Here is a 27,012-nt window from a genome sequence, read left to right as displayed (position 1 = left end):
TTGTCCCCAAAATGGAGATGCCACTTTATAAAGAGTTCCTGTATCTACTCAGCACGTTAGAATGCGAGAGTTTGTGTACTTCTGCTTTCTTATCTTTTGTCTTCAGTTTAAGAAAAGGAAATTCTCCCGAGGAAAATCAAGCACACTTCGGGATTGCTGCTTCAGTAACCTTATGAAAGATGGTGACTTGTCCAATTATCTCCATGACACAGGGAACAGGGAGAAGTGCCTCCGAGCCCGGTTGATGGTGCATCGCTGAAAATAAAGAGCTGAACATCTTGACAATTAACTGAAGTAAAGAACTTTCTTTGGTTTGGTGATCAACTGTGCTAATTTAGGAACCATGGGTGCTGGTTTATGGCAGAGTTTTTGTTTCTGTTCAAGTCTCTGGTTGCAAACTTCACACAGTTGGTTGATGCTGCTATTTACTGCTGCAGCCCGCTTTAGTCTATTCTCGGAGGGTCTTCTTCACACAGAGTGCAAAATCTGGAGAAACGTGTGGCCGATGCTCTGCGTGGAGCCTCAGTTGAGGTTTGCAAAGCGCTAGCTTTGAGCTCATCTGATCAGGACACCTAAGGGTGTCAGGCAAGACAGCGTCTGTCAGGAAAGGAGGAGTTCCACCCCCAGCCCTGGTGGAACGGGGATAGGGAAGGCCTGGCGACGTGTGCCTCCTTGGACAGAGGAGTCCAGCTGGAGAAGGTGCCTTCACATCTTCCAAGCCTTTTGCTTTTGAGAACTTCTGGTTGTGAAAGAGAAATCAAGAGTTGAGTCAGTGAAAGGAGAGCCCTTGAGAAGCATCCCATCCTACAGCGCTTGGGGTAGAAGACTTGGTTTAGAGAAGTCTGTTCATTGAGGTCAATGAGGAGCTGGAGTTTGGGGTGGGGGAAAGGTTTGCCCAGGGCGTAAACTGTCTCATGTAGGGGATGCCGGGCGGGAGAATGGGCATAAATAAAGAAGCACTCGGAAGAATGCAGTTGGTTGGAGGAATCACAGACTCTGGAGATTATGCGCTCAAAACCACTGCATCCTACGTGAACACATCCGGCCAAATACCGGCCAAGTGCACGCAGGTTCACCGCCCCCCCCCCCCCCCCCGGAGCCGCCAGCAGCCAACAGCTACTAATTTCAGTTCTCCATGCGTCCTGGTTGGCTGTGCAGGGAGGGGGTTTATCCGTTGCTTCCTTTGCGTTCTAGCATCCTGCCACAGCGAGCGGCGTCCTATAAAACCCGGGTGGAAAGCTAGTCTTGCCCAACAACAGATTTTCTGGAGAGTCATTTGCACCATTTGCGTTCGTGATCGCAAACGTGTCGTGCGTCTGTGGTGCAGGCACACGGGTCCGGACCCAGGCGGGTGCGGACGGTGGTGCCCGGTGGAGGGCAGGTGGGGGCAGTGTAAGGCCAGGGCCCCAGGGCACCTGTGTGACCTGGGGCGGCTACGCCAGACCCTCCCTGAACACGCCGCCTGCTCGACACAAAGGGGCCCAGCGGGCCGGGCTGGTGCAGCCGAGCCGGGACGCCCGCGGGCGTGGGAAGCGGGGGGCCGGCGGGGCGCGGGATCGCGGGCTGCAGGGGGGGCGGGGCGGGGCGGGGGTGCGCGGAGGCTGCAGGGCGGGGCAGCGCCGAGGAGCGCGAGCCGGGCTCGTGGTTGGCTCGGGGAGCGGGGTGCCCCCCGCGGAGCCGGCGGGGAGGGAGGGGTGCGGCGGGAGGGGAGGCGATGAAGTGCGCTGCGCTACCGCGCATCGGGCGCCGAGGGGGCCGCCGCAGCGCCGCGCGTCCCTAACCGCGTCTCTAACCGCGTCTCTAACCGCGTCTCCAGCCGCGCCCGCCGGCCCCGCGGCTGCGCCCCCGTGACCCCGGCCGCCCCGAGCCCCGCGGCAGGTGCCCCCCGCCCCCGCCCCGCCTCTAACCTGCGCGCCGGCTGCAGCTCGACCTGCGCCCAGGCCCCGGCGGCCAAGGTAAGCGGGCGCCCGGCGGGGACCCAGCCCGCCGCCCCCGCCCTTCCCTGGGCGGCTTCCCCGCGGCTCCCGAGGCCCCGGCAGCGCCCTCCCTCGCTCCCTCCCTCCCCGGGGCCCGGGATCCACCCTCCTCCCCACCCTCCCGCTTCTCCCGCGAGGTTCAATTGTCAGCCCGGGGCCGCGCGGGCATCCCGGGGTGGGGGGGGGACCCCGGGTCGGGTCCGCCGGGCGCACCGGAGAGAAACAAAGGAGCCCCCGAGCGGGATCGCGGCGCCTCCCCCCGCCCCCCCCCGGCGGCGAGGAGGTGTCAGGGGAGGGGGCGGAGAGACCTACGTAATCCCCCTTCCCAGCCCACACCCACCCCTTGTGCACCGGAGCTGGGGGGGGGCGTTAGACAATCGTGTCCCGCGCAGCGCGGGGCTCGGGGGGCTCCGGGGGCTCCGGGGGGGCTCGGGGGGCTCCGGGGGCTCCGGGGGGGCAGGCTGGAGGATGCGCGCTGGGGCGCTTGTCCCGCGCCTCCCGCCCCGGCCCTCCGCGCCCCGCCCGGCTGGAGGTGCGCTGCCTTCTGCCCTCGCGTCCCCGCGGCCGCCGCGCAGCCAAAGCCCAGAGCGCAATGTGGCCCCGCGCCCCCCGCGCCCCCCGCGCCTCGCGGGTGCGCCCGGCGGCCTGCGGGCTGTGGCGCGTGCTCCGTCTGTCTGTCCTGCACGCAGAGACCACAACTTCCCTGGCCAGGGTGAGCGCGTGGGGGGAGCTGGCAGGGACACAGGCTGCGGAGATGCCGGCCTCCTGTGGTTCCCGGGCTGCAAAGAGCTGACAGCCCATCGCATGGGGGGTTCCTAGTTGCTGAGGATTTCATTTGACGTTGCTATAGTTTTGCGCTCACTTCTCTTGGGATCTGCAGTGGTGCAATTGTCCCCTTGGTTTTTATTTTTATTTTATTTTATTGTATTTTATTTATTTATTTATTTTCTCTCCCTCCCTCCCTCTCTCTCTCTCTCTGCAAAGATAACAAGGCTGTGTTCAGCAGAAATGGATACGGGAGGAGCAGCCTAGTTCAAAGGCTAAGGGAGGCACCGTCTCTCTTGTCCTGGGATATAAACGCGATTTAGGAGGGCAGATGCCCTACCTGAAAAGGCCCGACTTTAAAGACCCAGGCGGCGTGGTGGTCCAAGGCGTCTCAAAGCAGGTGGCCAGATCTGCGTTTCTCATCAGCGGACTCGCTCCGGCTGTGGCTATTACGGTAATTCGTTCTAGATCGGGGATTCATTTTGAAAATGTGTGTTTTCCACTAAGAAGGGATTAGGGTCCACATGCCCGCCCTGGTATGAATGCGTGTGCCTGCTTGGCGGAGCGGAAGAGCGTGGCAGGGCTCCCCGGTGCCCCTTCCCTCCCTCTGTTTTGCAGCCTCCTCTGGGACGTGGCTTTGGAAAAACGGAGAACGTAGCCGGTGTGTTAGTGCCTAGACCTCCAGGCAAATTGAACTTTAGAGTGTGTCGTTTAATACAAGCCATGTTCTGACTCATTCTGGAATCCCAGTCTAGGGCAGTTCAGCAGCTTTGGGGAGTGACAGTTCTTGTTGTCTCAGGTAGTTATTTCACGAAGGCAAATCGCCTAAGTTTGTTTAGATCCTGACCTGACCGACTCGGTAGGGAGACCACCTTGCGAGCCGGAGCAGCCCATGAATGCATCAGTACAGGGACTGCAGCTCCTGTGACTCGTGTACGTAGCGTCATTTTGCTCTCCCTTCGCGCTTCTGGCTTCTGAAGACGGATGTTTTAAAAGATCATGTAAGATTTACCCTCTGGGATGCTTGCATCAGGTATGAGTATCACCATGGGGGATGCTGAAAGGACAGATGTGATCCTGGGAGGATGCGGTCCAGCCTCTGCCATCCTCCCTACCAGCCAAGTGAGGAAGTTGGGCTAGCTGATGTGTGTGGATCCTTCCAGTTCCAGCACTGGGTGGTAACGGTAGAGGAATCAGACAACTTACCCGGTTTGGCCAGGCCGGTGACGACAGCCCAAATCATGCAAACAGACCAGGACAGACTATAGAATTTATGGTTTATTTTTACACCTTGCGATTTGTTTTGACCCCGGTATCTGTATTTTCCTCTAAATGAAATTAGCCAATGACTCAAACAGGTCTTCTTTTTGTTGTTGTCATTGTTGTTGTTGACTAGGGTGAAAGATTTGGTGGGGTCTGGGGTTCCAAGAAGAATATTGGGTAACGGGCTTTCTCCTTATTTGTTGATGAGTGATTGATGACAGCCCCATCTTTTGTAGATAATGGACAATGTAGCTTATTTCCCATGACTGATTTTTTTTTCAGTTTTTAATGAAAGACTCTAAGTAGCTGTTTCATCCTACGCGGCAATTGGCAATACCATCTGACTTACTTTCCTTCATAGAATTTGATATTGTTTGCAAAACTTGCTAGCACTGATGCTCGTTAGAGAAATGAGGCGACAATGACTCTAAACGGGCAAGCAGAGCGTTTTTAATGTGCTTGTAGTAATTTTTACCGTTTAGGGATGGTTGAGATACTTGGTCATTGATTTATGCTCATCTACTCAATTTTCCACCGTAGTGCGCTCATTTGTTTTAAAGTTACAATTAAAATAATATCCTGGGATAAGGATACCTGCCAGGCGCAGTGAATCACTCCCTCTCTTGTTTCCGTAGCCTTCTGGTTCATACCGCTAAGGCAGCTCTTATCATATTGCAGCTACGTGAGGTGTGGAAGGGCCACAGCCCCCTTGTCTGGAACATGCTCCGAGCATCTCGAGGACAAGCACATTGTTCACTTCACCTCTCATCTCTCCAGCACATTGTACTTTGCTCGGGACAGGGGTATGTTCTCAGGAATGTGGGTGGGGTGCTTTCCAGGCCATAAAAAATGCCCTCTGCTCCTTTAGGCAGGAGGTAGGGGGGCATTTATCCCTCGGTGAGTCAGATGGGCCGATCAGAGGGGTTATATAAGCCTCTGAGGGAACAGGTGAGCCAGGACTCAAATGCAGGCCTTCCCCCATGCTGCCCCAGAGAGAGTGTCCCCACCCCCACCCCCCCCCACACACACTCTCAGTGAGAAATCAGGTGGACTGCAAGTCCAGATGCTGCACGCTTGAGTGCTCTCTTATTTGAAAAACCAGAATTATCCTTTGGCAAAATTGACCGGATAGCTGCTTGGTTCTGTCTTGCTGTGGCCTGAGAGGGCAACCTATCCCGTCCCAGCACTCCGGCCTCCAACCCAGTTGCAATGTGTTTTTTTAACCCTGGTATCTGGATTTTTCTCTAAATGAAATTAGCCAATGACTCAAACAGGTCTTCTTTTTGTTGTTGCTATTGTCGTTGTTCACTAGGGCGAAAAATTTGGTGGGCCCTGGGGTACCAAGAAGAATATTGGGTAATGGACTTTCTCCTTATTTGTTGATTAGTTATTTAGAGTGTGTCATTTAATATAAGCCACGGTGAGGGTGAGCCCCCTTTGCCACCTCCTCTCCAAAGCTTGTTCCACCATCCAAAGCTTCCTTAGATGATGGGCTCATTTAGGGAATCACCTAACTGACCACTGTTTGTTCGAATGACATGTAACCACTGCGCGCTGCGCCTCTGAAACCAGCCAGCAGCTGGCCCAGGGACAACTGTCCTTGCTGGGCCAGCCCGCTCTGACTGAGCATCCTCGGAGGCAGATGTCTATGCTAACAGGTATGACTTCCAGATGGACCCTTTGCATCCATCCCATCACCTCCATATTTTTCCCTCCCTGAAGGAACAGACTGGGTTACCATTAAGAAACCAGGGAGTTCAAAACCCCCTGTCCCACTGTAATGCAGCCCTGGGCATGTTTGACATTTATGGACTTACGGAGAAAACAGTGTGGAAGGTTCCACGTGGCTTTTTTCAAGTCACTTTTCCTCTCTGAGGGTTAGTTTCCTCTTCTTTGAAAGTAGCGAGTTGAACCAGGTCATCCCAAAGGTCATGTCTAGCGCCATGATTCTGGGATTGTTTTTGTTGGTTTATTCAATTGAGTGAGTTAGAGGGAGAAAAAATCAGTATTAATTATAATTGTATTAATATTTACATTTATTTCTAAATTTCACTTTGCAATGACTATACTAGAAATACTTAAGGCTATGCGTGTTAGCCTCTGGGCTACCTAATAATCATTTGGGGCCCTCTGTTAACAATAGCTCTAACAATTCTTTCTTATTCGTAAAATTAGATTTGCTATATTAAAGGAAAAGATTTGTGGCATTTCTGTTCCCAGTGAGGAGGGCAGTGGTGAAAAAGTGGATAATCCTCAATTTCTGTATAGAATGTTTGCAAGTTTAGGGTTTGATAGTCAAAGTTCCAGGACCTATGGTAAAATGTTTTTATTCTCACTGTGGAGCGTGTTTCACAGTTGAGTAACTCCGGCGGTCAGAAGTGTTCCCTGGGATTCATCTAACAATGTTCCCATTTCCTTCCGGTCCCTCATTTTGCTTTTATTGATTTACGTATTTACTTACTGTTTTGTGTTTCTGCCCCTCCTTGAGCTCAGCTGACCTCCGGCCACAGCGGAACACACACCCACCCACCCTCACCCTGCCCCGCCAGGTGCAGGAGTCAGAGCTTCACAACCTTCTACCTATTGGAACCCTTTCGACTTTCCTCATAAACGCTGTTTCTCAAGTTAAGATACGATGAGGTTTAGAGACAGGCCAGCTCGTCTGATGACTTTGTTGGACATGAACTGCTGACCACTGGCCATTTGTCTTTTTTTTTTTTTTAAGATTTTATTTATTTATTCATGAGAGACAGAGAGAGAGAGGCAGAGACACAGGCAGAAGGAGAAGCAGGCTTCCTGCAGGGAGCCCGACGCAGGACTCGATCCCAGGACCCCAGGGTCACACCCTGAGCCCAATGCAGACGCTCAACCGCTGAGCCACCCAGACGTCCCTGGGCATTTGTCTTAAAGCCTCCTTAAACACTTTAAGAAACAAAGCAGTATACAAATGATTTATATATCCCACACCAGGGTTTGGATGTGTGGGTGTTTACTGGAGGTGGTTGTCATGTTCTGTGATGTGGGCGCGGTGGGGAAGATGTTAAGTAGTCCGTGCAGGGTGCCATTAGTGTCACTGCTTATTGGCAGGGTATCCCAAAGACCACTAAGCTTTGGGCACTAGAGAAAAGCATCTGGATTCCCATAGCAACAGGTGATGCACGCTGCTCACATTGTTAGTTGAGAACCCAGGCTCTTCTGGATTTATTGGCCCAAAGCTTGATGCACACAGAGGATGGCTAAATGAGGATATCGCGTACTGGTAGGCTCCTCTGGGGTTATCCAGCATCTGATATTGGCCTGCAGTAATTTGGGGAGAATTCAGTGGATGGAACTGAAGCTGGCATTGGGGGTGGGGCAGGGAGGAGGGAGCGCTGGAAAGGGGCACCATCTGTGCCCATAATGACGAATGCCATCATGGAGACTTCACTCGGGGTCCCTTTTATATATTTAGTGGAGCAGATTTTCCCTTTCACACTTTCTAGATCTATTTGTATTGAACAGATGTCAGGGAAATATCATGTGTGTGGAAGGGGGAAAAAAAAGAAGACCAAAATTCACATCCATGGCCAGCGATTGTGATTCAATCGCTTTGTCCTTAAATTGACACTAATTTAACTCGCACAGACGTTCCCTGCTTTTGCTTTCGGGGTTTAAGTCACAGCAGTTTGAGACACAGAAGTCTCGGGCCTGCAATTCAGAGATTCAGGGTGACGGGAGGCTAGAGGTGAGCACCTTGGACCTTGCTTGCTTGCCGTCAGTAGTGGAGCTGAGGGGGCCCAGCAGCCACCCACCACGATCCTTCCCGTAACACGCTGACCGGCTGGAAAACCACAGGACACGACCCATATAGATTTTTTCCCCTTAAGAGGACTTCTCTTTCCTTACTGTTATCGTTGATTCCTTTTACCATCAAAACTTAAGACTACTAAGTCAACAAAACTTTTCCCCTCTATTCTGAGCATAAGTCAATGTTGCGGAAATGAGCTGTTTGAGGTTGAGACAAAAGGAGCTTGGAGCGTCACCCGTGTCCCTGATGAGGCCTGAGACCTGTGCGTCAGGGGGGCAACAGACAGTTGGCACAGAAATGTGCTGTGGTAGATGACGTTTGCAGGTCCCTCCCCAGACTCCACGCCCCTCACGGTCGGTCAGTGCTCGGTCCCCTCTTATGGAACACGCCTGGACAAAGTTGTCTACACTGGCTTTCTTTCCTCCCCCGCCCAAGGCCTGTAGAAACATATTTTATTGTGTAATGTTTGGTTGGGGCTAACAAGATGTTTCACAGATCTGTAAATTATGAAGAAAATAAAGCAAATCCTGGCCGGCCCTACAGTCTGAGACCAGAATACTGTCGTTCATCTGGGGCACCCTGGGGGCTCCTGCCTCCCGTCCCCTCCTACCTCTCGGAGGACCCAGCGCAGGCTCCGGTCCCGGCCTTCCCTCCCGCTGTCCCTGTGCTGCTCGCCGGTGGCCTTGGCTCGTCCACCGCGGGGTCCGCTCTCCATCCGTTGCTCCTCGTGCACTGGACCCACTTTCTCTCTCGAGCCCACCACTTCCAGGACCCCTGGGTCTCCCGGATTCCCGCTGTGTCCCGGGATCTCTCGGTGGCCTCTGACTTTGCGGCCCCACAGGATGGAATCTGGGATCCTCTAGGGCTTGGCTTTCACAGCTCTCCCCTATATGCCTGCCTTTGGTCTCAACACTGCTTTCAGGCCGACGACCCCAAATTTATCTCGGTGGCCCGTCCTGATCATGCCCCGACGCCACCACCAGCATCGCCCCGAATGCTACAATTTATATGTGCAAAACCCAACCCCCAATTTTCATCCTCAGAGCTGCTTCCCCTTCGGAGGTCCCCCCGTGCAAGGGACACCCCTGTCCTTCCCGTTGCTCGGGCTGGATGCCTTCGAGCCCCTGACTTCTCTGTCTCCCCTGAGCTAGCTTTCTGCAACTGGCTGTCCCCTTTCCGGCCCGCTCTGGCCAGCACCACCAGGCTTGTCCCAGCCACCGTGAGGGCTCAGCTTCTGCACTGATGCCCAACCAGTCTCCCGCATTCGTGCCCATCTGCAATCTGTTCTTTGTGCGGCAGCCCAGATGATCATTCATTCGTTCACCAAATATTGACTAAATGTCTGTTATGTGTCAGGCCTTATTTTAGGTGTTGGCAGGCAGCACGAACACACCACGGAACAGTCAGAAAGCTCTGTTAGTTCTTTGCCCACGTTCTTCCGATGGTTGCATCCCTCTCGGAATGAAATCCAGACTTCCTCTTTGGCATATAGGCCCTGCGCGGCTGGGTGTCCGGCTCCTGCCTCCCAAGGCCGTGTCCCCACCTCCCAAGGCCGTGCCCCCACCTCCCGAGGCCGTGTCCCCACCTTGCCAGTCACACCCTCACCCCACACGCTGGTCCCTTGACCTGGAGGGATGTGTGTGCGGGGAAGGGGTTGCGTCCCAGGCACCTGTAGGCTTGCCCCTCGGGTGATGACACATCACTCCTTCAGAGAGGCTTTCCCTGACCCCCCATTTACCAGGCCTTCTCGCCCACGTACCTGCTTCCTTCCTCTTCACATCACTCAGCACTACTCGATTTGTGATATCTTTGCTTGCTTATGTGTCTACTGTCTGCCTCCCGGCCTAGCTTATAGACTCTTTCCAGCGGGGGCTCATTTATTTGCCCAGTGCCTGGAACAGTGCCTAGAACATAGTAGCCACGCTCTTTTCTTTTTTTTTTTTATTTACTTTAATTTTATTTTATTGAAATTCAATTAATTAACAGATAGTGTATTACTAGTTTCAGGGGTGGAGTTCAGTGATTCATCGGTTGTTCTATAACACCCAGCGCTCGTTGCATCACGTGCCCTCCCTGATGCCCATCACCCAGTTACTCTATCCCTCCACCCACCTTCCTTCCAGCAACCCTCAATTTGTTTCCTATAGTTAAGAGTCTCTTATGGTTTGTCTCCCTCTGATTTCAGCTGATTTTATTTTTCCCTCCCTTCCCCTATGCAACTCTGTTTTGTTTCTTAAATTCCACATATGAGGGACACCGGGGTGGCTCAGCGGTTGAGCATCTGCCTTTGGCTCAGGGCGTGATCCCGGAGTCCCTGGATCGAGTCCCACATCGGGCTCTCTTCGAGGCGCCCACTTCTCCCTCTGCCTGTGTCTCTGCCTCTCTCTCTCTTGTCTCTTATGAGTAAATAAATAGAATCTTAAAAAAAATTCCACATATGAGCAAAATCATATGATAATTGTCTTTCTCTGATTGACTTATTTCACCGAGCATAATGCCCACTAGTTCCATGCACGTCGCTGCAAATAGTAAGATTTCATTTTGATGGCTGAGTGATATTCCATTGTATATATAAACACCACAACTTCTTTATCCATTTACTTGTCAGTGGACATCTGAGCTCTTTCCATAGTTGGGCTATCGTGGACACCGCTAGTAGGAACATTGGGGTGCAGGTGCCCCATTGAATCACGATGTTTTAGCTTCTGGGATAAATACCTAGTAGTTCAATTGCTGGGTCAAACTTTTAACTTTTTGAGGAACCTCCATACTATTTTCCAGACTGCACCAGCTCGCATTCCCCCCAACAGTGTAAGAGGGGTCCCCTTTCCCCACAGTCTCGCCGATGATTGTTGTTTCCGGATTTGTTAATTTTAGCCATTCTGACAGATGTGCGGTATCTCACTGTGGTTTTCATTTGTATTTCCCTGATCCCGAGTGACGTGGAGCATTTTTTCCTGTGTCTGTTGAGTAGTCACACTCTTTATGGAATAAAATCTTTTCAGAATCTGTTAGGCTAGAGTTTGGATGGTATTTTCAGGTCTCTGGATCCTTCAAGAATACTCTTTTTTCTTTTTCATAAATGTCTTCCTCCAGTCCACAAGGTGAGGCTTAGGGTCTCCATTACCGCCTGGCCATTTTTTGGTACTGAATCTCTGTGTTATTTATCCTGGCTGGCAGGCTCCCACAGTTGAAGCTCAAGCTTGTCTTTACGTCCTCCTCACCACCCGGCAAATAGCACTTGGTCACTCATTATTGTCGAATTTGAATGAGCTACTTTTTGTTGTTAGGATTAGATAAAACTCTCTGCCCTCTGGTCTCTGCCTCCTCCAGTCCACCCTGGTTTTTGTCACCTTAAATGTGAGCTTGTTATTCTTGTATTCGAATCTGTTGGGAGCCACCAAAGTCTACAGAATAAAGAGCTCATCCCCAGGCTGGCCTTGCAGGTCTGTGGGTGGGAGCCAGCTATGTCCTAGGAAATCCTGTTGACCTCTGCTGCAGCCAAATGGACCTTCTTTCCATTTCTCCAAGCATCTCTGTGTTTTCCTTTTCCTGTAATTATGTGCTTTCTTCCTTACACTGTCCTCTACTCTTAGATTCCCTAGCCTTCTCTAAACTTACCCATTTTTTTTTATTTTTATTTATTTATGATAGTCACACAGAGAGAGAGAGAGAGAGAGAGGCAGAGACACAGGCAGAGGGATGAAGCAGGCTCCATGCACCAGGAGCCCGACGTGGGATTTGATCCTGGGTCTCCAGGATCGCGCCCTGGGCCAAAGGCAGGCGCCAAACCGCTGCGCCACCCAGGGATCCCCAACTTACCCATTTTTAAGAACTAGCTTAACTCTCACATCCTGAGTTTCCCAGTTGATAGGATTCTTTCCACATTGAGTCTCTCCCTGTGATAGGGATCCCTGCATGCTCACTATTAACCCTCCCGCCTTTCAGCCCCCCTACTAAATGACGGGCTCCCTAAGGGTAAGGACTGTGTCACATTTATCTTAGTATCCTGAAAACACTTGTCCTGGTATCTGCCATTGCAGGTACGTCTCTGAATGTTAAATGAACGAGTGTCCCAAGGAACAACCTGAGTTGAGCAGGACTGTATTTTATTGCTTCTAGAATGGCGTTATGCACAATGTATGCATCCATGAAATGCTTATAACAATAAGTGGAAAATTGGAAGAGGTGAACCCCGCAAGGACAGGAATTTCTATCCTGCTTTTTTTGTTGATTGTCCTAAATGCCAAGAATAGTGCCCAGGAACAGAACTCACTATTTAAAGACGGAATGCAGTTTATAGCTGGACCATATCTTAAATTTTTAATATCCTTGTATATAAATGAGCAAGCCTGAGGACTGGAGAGGTTTTCCCAAGATCGCCCAATAAGAGATGGAACCTGTCATCTCTCTGCTGTCCAGCCCTGACTTCCTTCTTTAGAAGCTTGACTTTTTAGATCTTCAGAAAGAAGCAATAGAGAAGAAATTACAGAATTTCATAGGACTCAGAGCCTAGGCAATAGGAAACAACATTTATATGTTCCCTTGCTGCTTGCGTGGTACATTCATTTTTGGAAATACCTGAGCATATCTGGCCCCTTGACTCTGGCGGGCCATGCTTGGGGGACTTTGCTTAAACCTGGGGTCTACTCGAAAGAATGAGGTGGTCTGTTTCTTAGAGCTTCTCTGATGGCATAAACAATTCACAATGAAGTCATCTGGTTCAGTTGCACCAGAGAGTCTTGTTGGCAATGCCGTTCTCTACCTTCATGACAGCTTTGAGTCTCAGGCGAGCACAATTTTTGATGAAATACCTCTCACAAGAACTTTGCAAGCATTCTCCATCCTTTTGTTGCAAGCAAGTGAAATGCCTCTGTCTCAGAAACATACATTCAGATCCTGGTGTGACATCCTTGGGAAAATAGTTGAAAGTCACTAATAGCTATTTTCAGCTTTTTCCCAAGAGAGAGGAAATATATCACTATATGTATAATGAAGAGGCTGTAAGCTTCTAATGAAAAATATGACCTAGGGACTGTTGGATCACAAATCAAGATAAAAATGCATTGTGTGTATGTATAACACGTATCTACGTACAGATAATATAGAGCTATATATATATATATATATATAATATATAAGACATGTATATAATCTTTTAAAGTTCAGGTTAATTATTTTCAAATAATTTTCAACTGTTTTATTCACCAAAAGACATTTCTTGAGCTTCTGTTATGTGACAGGTATTTATATTTGCTTGTGTGTGGGATTCGAACATCTAGACAAAAATCTATTTGAAGCTTAAGGTGAAAAAGTGCAAAAAAATACAGCAGAATAAAATGCCCGCAGTGGAGAAACCTTTAGTTTGAGAAAGCAAATTGAAAAAGTTGTGTCTTTTAAGAGTGATTTTTTTAAAAAGTTTTTTTAATTTTTTTTTTTTAATTTTTATTTATTTATGATAGTCACAGAGAGATAGAGAGAGAGAGGCAGAGACACAGGCAGAGGGAGAAGCAGGCTCCATGCACCGGGAGCCCGACGTGGGATTCGATCCCGGGTCTCCAGGATCGCGCCCTGGGCCAAAGGCAGGCGCCAAACCGCTGCGCCACCCAGGGATCCCCAGTTTTTTTAATTTTTAATTAATCTTTACACACACCGTGGGGCTCAAACTCACAACCCTGAGACCAAGAGCTGTACGCTCCACCGTCTGAACCAGGCGCCCCAAGAGTGATTGTTTTATTTTCACACTGCTAGTGGAGCATCTGTTAGATACCAGACCCTGCTCTGGGGGTTAGGTGACCCTGGTGAGTGGATAAGCAGCCAGTCCCTGTTTTCACAGAGCTAGGAGTGAGGTCCTCAAGTTTACGATCTCTCTTCTGAGAATATACTCACAGTTTGGTCATAAAACAGAACATTGCTCTTGTCAGGGATTTAGAAATGGTTGTGCTACTCTTATTTTTTTTATTTTTTAAAGATTTTATTTATTTATTCATGAGAGACACACACAGAGAGAGAGGCAGAGACACAGGCAGAGGGAGAAGCAGGCTCCATGCAGGGAGCCCGACGTGGGACTCGATCCCAGGACTCCAGGATCACACCCTGGGCTGAAGGCGGCACTAAACCACTGAGCCACCAGGGATTCCCTAATCTTAAATTTAATTTCACTAAATTGAATGCTCCTGTCGTTGATCTTAGACACTTTAGGGCCAGAGTACTGGGTCTGTTACTTGAGAACCCACTGCTGTAGGATCCTGTTTCCTCATGACTCAAGACTTTGCCGCAAATGGTGTTTTAGTGCAGTGATCCAGAGAATCCTCTGGAGCAGGAAGTACTTTTTCATCTAAATATTTTATATCGACTTCAGTGAACAGCTGTGTCAAGGGATATTCTGTAGCTCAGACTGGTTACCTGCTCAGGACCTGCAGGCTTCCAGGACCAGGTGAGTGAACGGCCTGCTTTGGTGCACACCATTACAAGGGGACAAGGCCTGGGATGGAGACCGCACTGGACGCTGGGCCTCAGGCTGCTGAGAATGGGGAAGGGAGGCAAGAAGGCCAGATTCTCCTCTCCAGAGGTCTGCATCCTGTTCTGGGTTAAATGGCATTTATCATGCTAACCTAGGATATTTTCTAGTTTCTTAGAGAAAGTATTGAATGAACCATGTCAACTCTATGGAGAAAGTTGAGAGGTTATGGCAAGAGAAATGAAACAAATCTAAACCCAAGCAGTGGGAGTAATGGGGGAGGGTAGGAATTAGGTGTCGGAAGTGTCACACTTTAAGAGGAGAAAAGGTCATTCTGGGATCCTGACCCCTCCCTTTTTCAAGCATTCACTGGTCTCCATTGAATAATGTGATCGATGCACAATTTTTATAGGAACATTAAGGTTTGTGGTAGGAATTTTTTCTTAATTGTAAGAACTCTTGCCTGTAAAATTTCATTTCAGAGGCAAAAGAGAGTGAATGGCTTTGTTTTTGCATTTAGCACATCTTGGTATGAATTTGCAAATGGCTTTTGAGGGATCCAGATATTTTATTTTTCAAATCTATTTTTTTCCAAGTGCCATTAGCAGGTGGAACTCATGACTTCCGGTATTTTTCAGGCAATGAGCTCAGTGAGGTTTGAAAATTAGCTAAGCCATTTATAGATTCATAGAATGCTGGCCGGGGAAGGCACCTAAGCCTTGTCCCACTTAACCCTCTCCGGGTCCCCACCGTGATACAGCCATCTCCCTGGGTCACAGCCCTTGCATTCATGAGACCTGGGATGGGAAGCTGTCTCTGGGCTGCTGGCTTGATGCTTTGCAGCCCCATTTGCTGGCTGCTTTTAGGGCTGGGCAGGAAGCTTGCTTATCCTTGGAGTCCAGGCAAATGCAGATGCCAGGGTTGGGGGAGGGGCACAGTTGCAGGCAGGGGACCGTGAGCCAGGGGCTTGTGCTGGTGGCTACTTAGATTCAAGCCGAGATTGCTGATATGTATGCATGTGTTGCTAGTTCTTCTGATTTCTCTAGGGAAACCAAAGGGCTGGATACTTAAGAGAATTTTAGTTTTTTTTTTAATTTTTTTAAATTTTTATTTATTTATGATAGTCACACACACACACACACAGAGAGAGAGAGAGAGAGAGAGAGAGAGAGAGAGAGGCAGAGACAGGCAGAGGGAGAAGCAGGCTCCATGCACCGGGAGCCCAACGTGGGATTCGATCCCGGGTCGCCAGGATCACGCCCTGGGCCAAAGGCAGGCGCTAAACCGCTGCACCACCCAGGGACCCCAGAATTTTAGTTTTTTAAGATTTATTTATTTTTTCTTATTCAGTTTAATGATATGGCAATACTCAGTGGGGCCAGACCAGGCATAACTGTAAAACTCCAATTTGCAGCTTTTGCTCTATAAAAACTGTGCTTTGAAGATTTCTAGGATGGAAAGAAAGGACCATGATCCTGGCTCCAAATAACCAAAAAGCTGAAATGTGGCAGAGAGACTTGCCCTGAGTCCAAAATGAAAGCTAGGGCAGAGGATTTAGATTCAATAGTAATAAGTATTTTCTGTTACTCAGAATTACTTGAGCGCAGTGAGGCATCAGTGTGCCAGTGTCCCGCTGAGCAGGGGTCACTGGGATCCTTTGTTGGGATGCTGGACAGGGGCCTGGGGCCTGCATCTTCCATTACCACCTCCACGATAAGCTGTACAGAGGCCATGTAACTTGGGTTTGCAACAATCCTGCGAGCCTCCTACTGCCTCAGTGTGCCATGGGAAAAGGGCCCAAAGCTTTCGGGGGGCATCTACGTACAGTTGACACTTGAGCGACATGGGGATGAGGGGTGCCAACCCTCATGCAGTTGAAAATCCAGGTATAACTTTTGACTCCTCAAAAAAATTTAGACACTACTAACCTGCTATTGACGGAGGCCTTACCAAGAACACAGTCGATTAACACACGTTGTGTTTAATATGTGTTGTGTACTGTATTCTTACAATAAAGTAAGCCAGAGGAGAGAAAATGTGATTAAGAAAATCATAAGAGAAAATACATTTATGGTACTTTGCTGTATCTATTGAAAAAAAAAAATCCGCATATAAGTTGACCCACGCAGTTCCAAGCTGTGTTGTTCAGGGATCAACAGTAGATAGAGTTTGCTCTTTTTTGAATAAAACCCCATCAGCCTGATTCCTTATCTTCCTCTCGAATTGTTGTTTCCTCTTGTCTGTACAGCATCATGCAAGGCTTTTTCACCTCTGTATCCCCACCTTCACCACTGGGAATAGTCCTCTTGATTTTTACTATGCCATCTTAAAAGTTTTAGGTTTTTTTTTTTTTTTTAGGATTTTATTTATTTATTCATGAGAGACAGAGAGAGAGAGAGAGAGGCAGAGACACAGGCAGAGGGAGAAGCAGGCTCCCTGCAAGGAGCCCGAGGTGGGACTCGATCCTGGGACTCCAGGATCACACCCTGACTGAGCCAAAGGCAGGTGCTCAACTGCTGAGCCACCCAGGCGTCTCAAAAACTTTTAGTTTTAAAATATGACATATACTTACCATTATGCAAGGGCCTGCAGACTAGGGTGGGCTTGCCTCCTGGTTTTTTTTTTTTTTAAGTCTATTTTTCTTAAAGATTTTATTTATTTATTTCTGAGAGACATACAGAGAAGCAGAGACACAGGCAGAGGGAGAAGTGGGCTCCATGCAGGAGCCCGATGAAGGATCACACCCTGGGCTGAAGGCAGATGCTCAGCCTCTGAGCCCCCAGGCGTCCCTGCCTCCTGTTTTTGTAGTTTTCATAGAACATGATCACACCTGTGATTTGGGTGTAAGCTACAGCTGCTTTCAAGCTATAGTGGTAAAGCAGAGACCATAAGGCCAGCAAACCTAAAATATTTACTACCTGGCCCTTTAAGAAAAAGTTTAATGACCCTTGATTATATCAGATGGATCACTTGAAAACAAAAATCATGTGTAAAGAATAAATTAACAACCACCTATAATGCAATGGCGACGTGTAAGAACATTGTTATCTTAATGCATTTCGCCTGGGCGTAGATAGGATACTGAATCATGCCATAAATACACATTCAGGTGCATTTAATGGCCTATCAGCTGCAGTCTCTTGTCCTACAGTTTTTGATGATTACACGTATTATTTTAATTGACTGCATAATAATCTAATATTCCATGCATACGCATATATGTGTTATGCATTGATTTTTGTTGTGGCACTTTGCTGTGTATTTCACATATAACATTTTATTTGATCCTTCAAAGCTTATGTAGGAAATATTACTAACTCCGTTTTACACACGGGAACACTGGGATGTGAAGCATTTCTGTGACTTGACCAGCTCGCGCAAGTTAGCCTATCTGACACCCAACCCTGCGTTTTCAGCCATTCACCTGTTTCCTGAAGTTACATTTACCTTTTTTGAGTTATTTGTTTAGTGAGGGAGGGTCTTTCTTAGAAATATTCCTTTGATGAATATCCAGGTATACAAATCATTGGCTGAATTTCTCATTATTTCCTTAGAAATGACTTCCCAGAGCAGAACAGATAAATCCTAAAAGTACACTTGCGGTTTCCTAATAGGCTGAAGGGTTGCTTTTAGAAAAGTTGTAACAACATACACCACACACTAATGCTCTCTGAGGGTGCTCAGTACTGGGGGCTGTGAGGTGGCCATCCTGGTTTTGCCCTTTCATCACGGAGGGAGGGATCCCGGTCCTGACTCTGCAGGTGGTTGTGGCCAGGTGACTCCTCTTCGGGTGACTTCTGGGAAGGCTGCTTTCGGGATAAAAAAAAGGACAGGCTCAGCTGTCACAAGTCTTTGCCCTTTTGCCTTTCCACTTCTTCCAGCTGTCCTGTGGTGCAGGATGTGAAGCTGCAGGCTAAGAAGGGCGGGAAGACGGAAAGGTGGCCCTGGGGTCTGGGGCCCTGAGTTGGGAACCACCCCTTGTAGGGAGGCATCTGTGGCTGGGGCCTGATGTGCATTGTAGTTGGGAACCACCCCTTGTAGGGAGGCATCTGTGGCTGGGGCCTGATGTGCAGACAGGCAGTCCCATCCTGTGCTGTTTCTCCCACTCGCCAGTGAAAAGACAAAGGGACGTGAAGCTCAGTTTCTGCAAATTCTCCATACCGTGGTTTGCCAACACCATCTCCCTAGGTAAGGTCTTGGTCTCTCTACAATTTGTATGAGGTCTTTATATATCATAGATATGAACTTTGATAGATATTAACATATTTGATGCAGTTATAATGTGTCTTTTAGTTTTATTTACGATGATCTATTGGTCAAAGTGATGATCTTTAGACGTCTCCATCGAAAGGTAGTTTCTCTTCACACTTAGTAATAGGGACAAATTCCTATTTCCCAATAACCTTGCGCTCGATTCTTTGATCATCTGATGAATCTTTCCCCGGATCCGTCATTACACTGGGGAGTGCAAATTGGTGACTTTCCCATGACATAATTCCTTCCACGCTTATTAGTTTATTAGTTGTCAACTCTTCTGTGAAAAAGAGCTTTCTCTTTTTTCTGTTCTCTTCTTTGGCAAAGAGAGGAATCACTGTTTTCTCAAAAATTTTTATTTACTCTGTGTGATATAGTCAATTGTAGTCATTTTTTATGCTCACATTAACCCAATTTTGGCCAGTGGGAGCCTTTTATCCTATTCTAACACAAGAAATTGAATGCTTATATTTCTTTGTAATTTCCTGCCCTCTTTCCTCCCTTGTCCCTTTTTCTCTCTCCTCCCATCCCTCCCCGCTCCTCCCTCCTTCCCTCCCTCCCTCCCTCCTTTCTCTCTAATCTGAGTGCGAGGTGTTTATAACATTGGCTTAAAGCCAGAGCTGTATTAAGTAAAACTGGTAAGAGGAGGTCTCCTTATCTTACTCTTGTCCTTAAGGAAAATGGATTTTTCACTATTAAATGGTATAGGCTGTTTATTTCAGTTAAGAAAAGAAGTTAGTGTTATTCTATTCTTAGTTTAGAGAATGTGTTTTTATCATGTTGTAAACACAGAATTTGGTGGGAATTTACAAAGGTTAGCCAGTGCATTTTCTCCTTTGACCTAATGAAATGATCCATTATATTACTATATTTCCTATTAGTTAACTATTTGTGTTGTCTTCAAATTCGCCCAACCTGAACATTATTTTTTAAATTCTGTGTTGATCCAGTTATACTTAGTTTTATATATATACATGCGATGATATCTTTATTGAAAGCTAAGTATAAACTACACATAAGTTTACTTATATATATAACTCTATATATAAATGAAGGAATGAGATTAGTCTACATTTTTATTATGCTATATATTTGAAATTTGCAAAAATGAATTAGGAAACTGTTGTTTTAGTCCTCCTGAAAATGAATGTGATGTTACGGTTATTATTCCCTGGAATTCAGACAGGCTTTACTTGGAAAATCTCCTTGGGCTTTATGCCTTTTTCAGGCAATATAATAAATTAACTCATTAATCTCATGGTTGTTGGTCTATTTAGAGTTTCCACTTCTATTTAAGATGAATAAATTCTTTTCCTGGAAAGCTATCTATTTGCCTAAACTCAAATCACTGACTTTTTTTTTTTTTTTTTTTTTTTTGTAAATTTTAAATTGTATTGTAACCTGTGGTCTTACTTTTTTTTTAATTTCATATTTTCCTTACCCTGATTCCCTCTTTTCCTGTCTTCCTCTATTCCTCCTTTTCTTCTCAAAATAAGATTGGTTAGAAATTTATTTTATTTTACTTTTTAACCCAAGAACTAGAGCTGACATTTATTTTATGTATCACTTTCTTATATCTAATGTTGTTACTGTCTCTTTTTCTCTGTTGTGTATATTTTGTGTTATCAATTAATTACTAGTTTCCTTTAATCACATGAGTAATATAGAAACATAGCAAAACGAAAAAAAATTTCTAAAAATATAAAATGAAAACTAGAAGTTGTCCCCTTTCTGCCCACCTGTGTTACTCCTCAAAGACAGATGTGTCTATTTTTAATAATACCTTCTTTGTGAGTCTCTGTTGCTTTTCTCTTTATGCTGTCTTGGATAAAAAGCTAATTTATTTATTTCCATCTTGTCATGTTAGTAATTCTACACCAGTCATCCTTTTCTGCTGAGCCCAGATTTGGCCTCAGGATTTTCTCAACACCAAGCCATACTTTGTCACTTGTAGGATAGGAGGTGCTGCTGTGTCTGCCTTTGGAAAATGCAGTTGGCTACTAGACATCCCTAACAGATTCAGATTTACTCAGATTGTTATCTTTTGTAGCACAGGTTTCCCATTCATAAATTTTAAGACTAAATTTATTCTTAAACATGAATATAATGAATTTCTCATTCATAGATTTGAGTGAAAAAAAATCTATGTTTCATTAAGGTTTTATGGGATTATTTTCTGATGTTTTCACTGTATGGGGTATTTTTTTTCCTCTTACTATTTAAAAAAAAATCTTATTAGAGAGTGAGAGTGAGCACAAGCAGAGGGAGAGGGAGGAGCAGGCTGTCTTCCGAGCAGGGAGCCCAATGCAGGCCTTCATCCCAGGACACTGGGATCACCACCCCAGCCAAAGGCAGATGCTTAACCAACTGAGCCACCCACGTGCCCCCCTCTTACTTTTATACATAGTGTTTTGACTGTGATTATCATGTTAGTATAATATCAATTTCCCCAAGACTCCTGAGATATTATTTTGTGATCCCCTATCCTTGGGAATCATAGAAAAGTCTGAGGAAAGCCTAAATTTAAGTTCTTTGTAGTTAATCTGTGTGGAATTAGAGCATTTTACCAAAATATCTGGGTACCTAGGGTTTTGTTGCCATTGTTGCTTTTATTGAACCTCACTAGACATGTGACAAACTCTTCATTTGCATATACGGCACAGGAAAATCGTTACCTTTCATATTGTGTGTCTCGGCTCTGTTCCTCTGTCCTTGTATTTTCTCAGGAGTTTGGTTATAGGCTCTTTATCTACCAGCATCTCCTTTCCTTTTTCCTTACTCATAAACTCTGACTTAATTTTGGAATAGTCCCATTTTAAAAGCTCTATTTCCCAATCTTTCTTGCACGTAGAGGTGGTCATAAGACATCCATGAGCCCAGTGAGATGTCTAAGTCACTGGTTGGGACTTCTGAGAAGGATCTTTAAGGGGGGCTGACTCACCTGGCTTGCCACATTTCCCCTTACTCTTTCTGGAATGTGGTCGTGGTGGCTGGAGTGCCAGCAGGCATCTTGTGAGCTGGAAGAGAAAGCCACACATGAAACTGGTGGAAGAAGGCCTAAAAAAAAAATCCAGGCTCCTGGTGGCGTAGCTGCCCTGCCAGCCCAGAGATGTCATCTCTGGACCTCTTGTCATAGGAAAGAAAGCAAACTTGTGCCTTGGCTAAGCCCCCATTAATGGCCTGTTTCAATCAGCGTCTCTGAACAAAATCCCTCTCTGATAAACGGATGCCCCTTTCATAACGGCAAACTATCTGCCTACGACTATCATCTTCTCACACATCACTTTGTCTTTTGACCCTTTCTTTTGTATTCTTAGAGAACTTTTTATTGTTCTTCTACTCCTCTAATTTGAATTCCACTCCAAAGCAGACTTTATTTCTGTTATTGCCTTTTAATTCTTCTTGATCTAGTCCCCAACTTGAGCCGTATTTTATTTGGACTTACATCTCATCCAGTTTCTCTTTTGAGCTCTGAATTTAAATTTATTCTGAAATTGTTTAAGTTCTTTTTCATGTGTCATGTGGGTTCACAAGGCTTTTTGTGCATTTATGACAGTTATTCTGAATGCAAAATAGATCCAGTGTAGACTTGTCTACTATTTGCTGTGCCACCTCTCAAAGTATGCTTTTCCCTGAATCCCCAGTTGTCTGCATATAACCCACTTTTCTTTTCGGTTTGTTCACCTTTGGACAGTAAAACCATCTAGGCTGATGTTCTCTCGGGACACATATTCCCCTGTCTCTTCTCCTGGGTTCTGAGTGTGTCCTGCCAGAAACAGAGGAGTCCCAATATTAACTTGAGGCAAGGTGACACCTGGCCGCAGTCAGATTTTAGTGCCTCCTTGGCATTTATCTTCTGGAGTTGAGCTAGGTTTCCAATTGTTGCATGTGGTTCTGTCATCACCGAATGGAAATTGGCTTCTGGATCATAATAAAGGGGAATGAACTTGTGAGACTCTTCCTCTCCATTCCCAAGGGAGGCCGATTCCCATCCACCCCTGCTTGATGCCCCTACCTCAGCTGGGTTGAAATATAGGAAGGCACTCTCATCTCTGTACAGACGGAGAACCCGAGGAGGCTATTCCTCCAGAGTACTGGAGGGGCCAGGCGCATTTTCTGGAGGGGTGTGGCTCTTGCTTCATCTCTGAAATCTGGTGGCGTGCCATGCCTCCCGCTTTTTGTAACGTTACCCTCTGAACAGATTACAGTTTTGCAATCCAGCCCATCCACGCTGCAGCTCAGAGAGATTTCTTCCAATATTTCTTCTGAAAATACTGACCAGCATTATCAAGTTTCCAGGGCTGTGCTTTTGGGAGCATCACATCAATCAATGGAAGTCCACTCACACTTGGTGGCGGCCAAATCAAGCCTAGGATTTTCCAAATCGGAGTCTGAGATATAAAGGCATTTCATCTGAGAAATCCTTTTATCGCTTCAAGTTTAATAAGCGTAAAGCCGAATTTGCAGCCTCTCCTAGCAATGAGATTGTAATTCGCCCAGCCCTTAAACTGTGTAGTTATGTCGCCTGACCCGCGTCCAGGTTAACATACAGGAGTGAAGCAGCCAGACGCAAGAAGTATCCCCTTCTAAGTACCTTTGAGGTTGTTCCAGAATTCCACTTCCATCTTTTTCCACTCTCATGGCTGCTACTCTTGTGCAAGATTTAGTTACTTCATGTCTGATCAGCAAAGGAGCATTCCTGCTCATCTCCTCCATAGTCTCTTCTCCCCTTCCTCTCAACAAATATATCGATTCCAGTTTCGTCTTCTTTAAACAGAGCCACAGTCATGCTACTACTCTGCCAAGGAACCGTCTTCTTCCTTTGATGTGTGTGTCGGGTTCAGAGACCCCCCGCAGCTGGATTCCACATTCATCTGCCCCGGATTGCTTCCCACTGCTCCAGAAGAGGGGCACTCATCTCATTAGGAGATCCACCCCCCCACCCACACACACACATTCTTGCTCATCCTCAGCTCCTAAATCTTACCTGTGATGTGTATGTCTGCTTAGAATGCTTTCTGCCTTCTTTTTTTGAATTTTTTTTTTAAAATTTTTTATTTATTTATGATAGTCACACACAGAAAGAGAGAGAGAGGCAGAGACATAGGCAGAGGGAGAAGCAGGCTTTATGCACTGGGAGCCCGACGTGGGATTCGATCCCGGGTCTCCAGGATCGCGCCCTGGGCCAAAGGCAGGCGCCAAACCACTGCGCCACCCAGGGATCCCTGCTTTCTGCCTTCTTTATCTCCAGTTCAGATCCTACCACTTTCCAAAGACCAGCTCAAATCCAGTTGTCAGATTGTTCTGACCAATACTTTTTAAAAAATGATTTTGACCATTTGATTCAGTGCAAGATTTTTATTCTTGCTTTCTGCTATTCTTTTGCTTTTTAGTCAGTTTATACTGAATAGAATTTTTATATCTTTGTAAATAGCTTCACTAGCTTTGTGGAACTTCTTTTACGTCGCTCATTTAAGGTCTTATTTATGCTGTTCCTCTACAGAACGGATAATAAACAGCCCTTCTTTTCCCCCCAGCTATAAAAGTCAGGATAATAGCCCTTCAACTTGGAGAGGTAACGTAAGATGTCATCCTTCTCTGTAGTTGAAATTGTGCTGCTTAGGTTGGCATAAGCCAGCTGTATGGTTGGAATGCCAGGTGAAGGCCTCATTTTATGCTTTATACTTTCTTGGCACATGTAGTCAATGCCTTCATCTCTGAGCTCTGTTTTGTTTCTGTTTTTTTTGTTTTGTTTTGTTTTGCTTTGTTTTGTTTTTTGGGTTCTGGTTCCTAAAGCACAGATGGCCCAGCACTGCCAGTAAGTTAATCATGAAGCACCCACCAGGTAGTTTTTCTTCTGGGAGGCAGAGTTGAGGGTCTTGTTGGTGGAGTTCATTTATCATGTCCTTTGCCCCACATTTTTTGTTCCTGAACTGCTATTATAAAGAGGCCTGACCTTTCGGTCTGCACGTGTACTTGTCTGCATTATAGATTTGCCACTCCACGAAGAAGCTTCTTAATCTGTGTCTATAGCATTTGCTTTATTTATTTATTTATGAGAGACGCAGAGAAAGAGAGAGAGAGGCAGAGACACAGGCAGAGGGAGAAGCAGGCTCCATGCAGGGAGCCTGACCTGGGACCCGATCCCGGGTCTCCAGGATCACACCCTGGGCCGAAGGCAACACTAACCTGCTGAGCCCCCCGGGCTGCCCTAGCGTTTGCTTTTAAATTGATGTGGTCTGTGCCTTAGTAAAGACTGTCCTCCTTCTGAGACCAAGTGACCCATTACTAGGACTGTATTTTCTGGAGTGCTCCCCATAAAACTGCTTTAGGATGGAAATAGAGCTTATTTATGGAAAATAGGTTTGGATTTTCAAGGTCAAATAAGGTGGCTTGAACAAAGAGAAGGTCTAGCAAGACAGGGTGTTGGGCTGTGCACTGAGCAGCTCTGATGTGAACTGTACCTCAGGTAGGAGTCGAGTGGCACAACCTCAGAAGTCAGTGGCACAACCTCGTGTGAGGCTTTTTTTTTTTTAAGAATATATTCTAGAAGTAGTGTTTTATGGGAAACACCATGTCTAATAGCCTGGGCTGTTGTCAACCCTGTAATCAAGGTAAAAGTGGAGCTTTGCAAGAGTTTCTCTACCAGTTTAGCTGACAAGTGCTCAAAGATCCCTTTGGTAGTGTTCTGTGTGACAAAAATGGTGGCATTAGTTCTTGTGCTCCTGGGGGGGCTGGGCTGTGGGAACTCTCAATTTCCTGTTTTATTAGTGCCCCATTCTCTCTTTCAGAACACTTGGCATTTTGACATTGCTTTAATAAGGTATTTTTCACATCATTTATGCCATTCTAATTTGCTTTCTTTGAATTTTCTCCTCTATTTTGTTAAAATAGCTTCCTTTTTGCCTAATTCTCCTCCTTTTTATTTTTTAAACTTCCCTTGATTTAGAAGATTAACATGCCACTTTCTGTTCTTCTCAGCTTTCTAGTCTTTTATTGTCTTAATTCAACTATAGTTGAATTTTATCTTAATGGCTTTATGTCTTTACTAATTTTGAGGGGTTTTGTTGGGGAGTAGAAAATTTTCTCCCATCCCTTTAGGTTCTCTTGGCTAGTCTAATAATAAAATTAAAAAAGACAGATTAACAGGAGAAAAACAAATTTAATTACATACATATGAGAGCCCCACAAACTATGAGACCCGAAGAAGTGAACAAAGGCAGCTTTTATACCTAGAGACAGAGAAACAATACATTTTTGAAGAACTGTCCAGACAAAGAAACTTAGGCTTGGCTACTAATTAGTGAAAAACTCAAGCAGAGTCTGTTTACACAGCCTTCTTGGCCCTCGATTCCCCATCTCTAGTAAGAAGCCCCTCTAACTCCTGGTGCTTCTTTGGGGATGGAGGAGGATCAGCATCCTTCTTGTACCAGCTGCTTCTCAAGTAATGTTAATTGAAAATAATCAATATGCCAGAGTGGCATATTCTGGGATGGCCTGCCCTGGACCCCATCAGTATCACCTTTGGAAAAAGCACAGTGCCGTGCTCCAGGGAGCAGGCCTTGGGGTCAGAGGGTGGGGTTTTGCTTGCTCTTTCCACTAGCTCCTCTCTGAATGTCTGTAGGCAAATTGTTTAACCCCTGTCTATGCCTCAGTTTCCTCATCTGTGAAAAGGAGTTAGTGATGAGTCACTTTGAATACTAAGTGACAAAAAGCATCTAAAGTTCTTAACCTAGTACAGAGGTCAACAAGTGTCTAATGAAAGTTCTTCACAGCTCTGTTAATATTATTGCATTTTTAGCTGTTTTCTCTCTCTTTGTTGTTAAATTTGTACTTAGTCGATGTTTTTGATGACTTTGTTTCTTACTTTTTTCTTCCGATTCATCTCTAATCTTTGAAATTTGTGATTTTGAAATTCTTTTTAAAATTTCATTTCATCTCTATTTCTCTCCATTAATTTTTCTGTTGATCCCTCTAGAATGTTATTTTTATTATGGCTTCCCTTCATCTGGCTACAGGGAGGGGGATGAGGCAGCTGAAATGAACAGGGTCCCAGTGATGTAGTTTTAGAATATCAGGTGAGGTTTGGTAGGGTGAGGTCCGGAGCCGATGACCAAGAAAGAATTCTTGAGAAGTCTTTGGTGCAAAGTGGTAGTTTTATTAAAGCACAGGGGACAGGACCCTTGGGCAGGAAGTAGCTGCTGCCCTGGGGTTGTGAGGGGTGGCCAGTTAAATACTTGGGAGTAGGGGGAGGTAAGGAAAGGGGAGGTTTCAAAAGAATTTTTTTGTTTTCAAAAGAATTTTTGCATGCTAAGGAGGACCTGTAAGATAGTGGAGGCCTTGCCATGGTCAAGTTAAGGTTGTTTTTCCCTCCAATAAAGCATTAACAGTGAGATAGTTGGGAGTTTCCTTCTGGAAGTTAAGTTATTGATAAGAATGCTTTCTTTTTTTTTTTTTGTAAATCATAAAGCATTTTGTAAACTGGGGGAGACTCATCTGTATAGGAT

General features: G+C 46.3%; 1 protein-coding gene across 1 annotated transcript in view; it reads left to right on the top strand.

Annotated features, from left to right (window-relative positions):
- Positions 1-1,599: 1,599 nt before the first annotated feature.
- The window catches only part of HECW1 (HECT, C2 and WW domain containing E3 ubiquitin protein ligase 1), a 440,869-nt gene continuing 415,456 nt past the window's right edge, over positions 1,600-27,012 (top strand). The window contains exons 1-2 of the mRNA XM_041773230.1: positions 1,600-1,955; positions 2,961-3,195. Of these exons, the coding sequence (XP_041629164.1) occupies positions 3,073-3,195 (123 nt within the window). The 5' untranslated portion in view covers positions 1,600-1,955; positions 2,961-3,072. The remainder of the gene's footprint in view (positions 1,956-2,960; positions 3,196-27,012) is intronic.

The sequence above is a fragment of the Vulpes lagopus genome, chromosome 11 (genome assembly GCF_018345385.1).
Source record: "Vulpes lagopus strain Blue_001 chromosome 11, ASM1834538v1, whole genome shotgun sequence".
Classification (NCBI taxonomy): domain Eukaryota; kingdom Metazoa; phylum Chordata; class Mammalia; order Carnivora; family Canidae; genus Vulpes; species Vulpes lagopus.
This window is presented reverse-complemented; position numbering and strand designations above follow the sequence as displayed.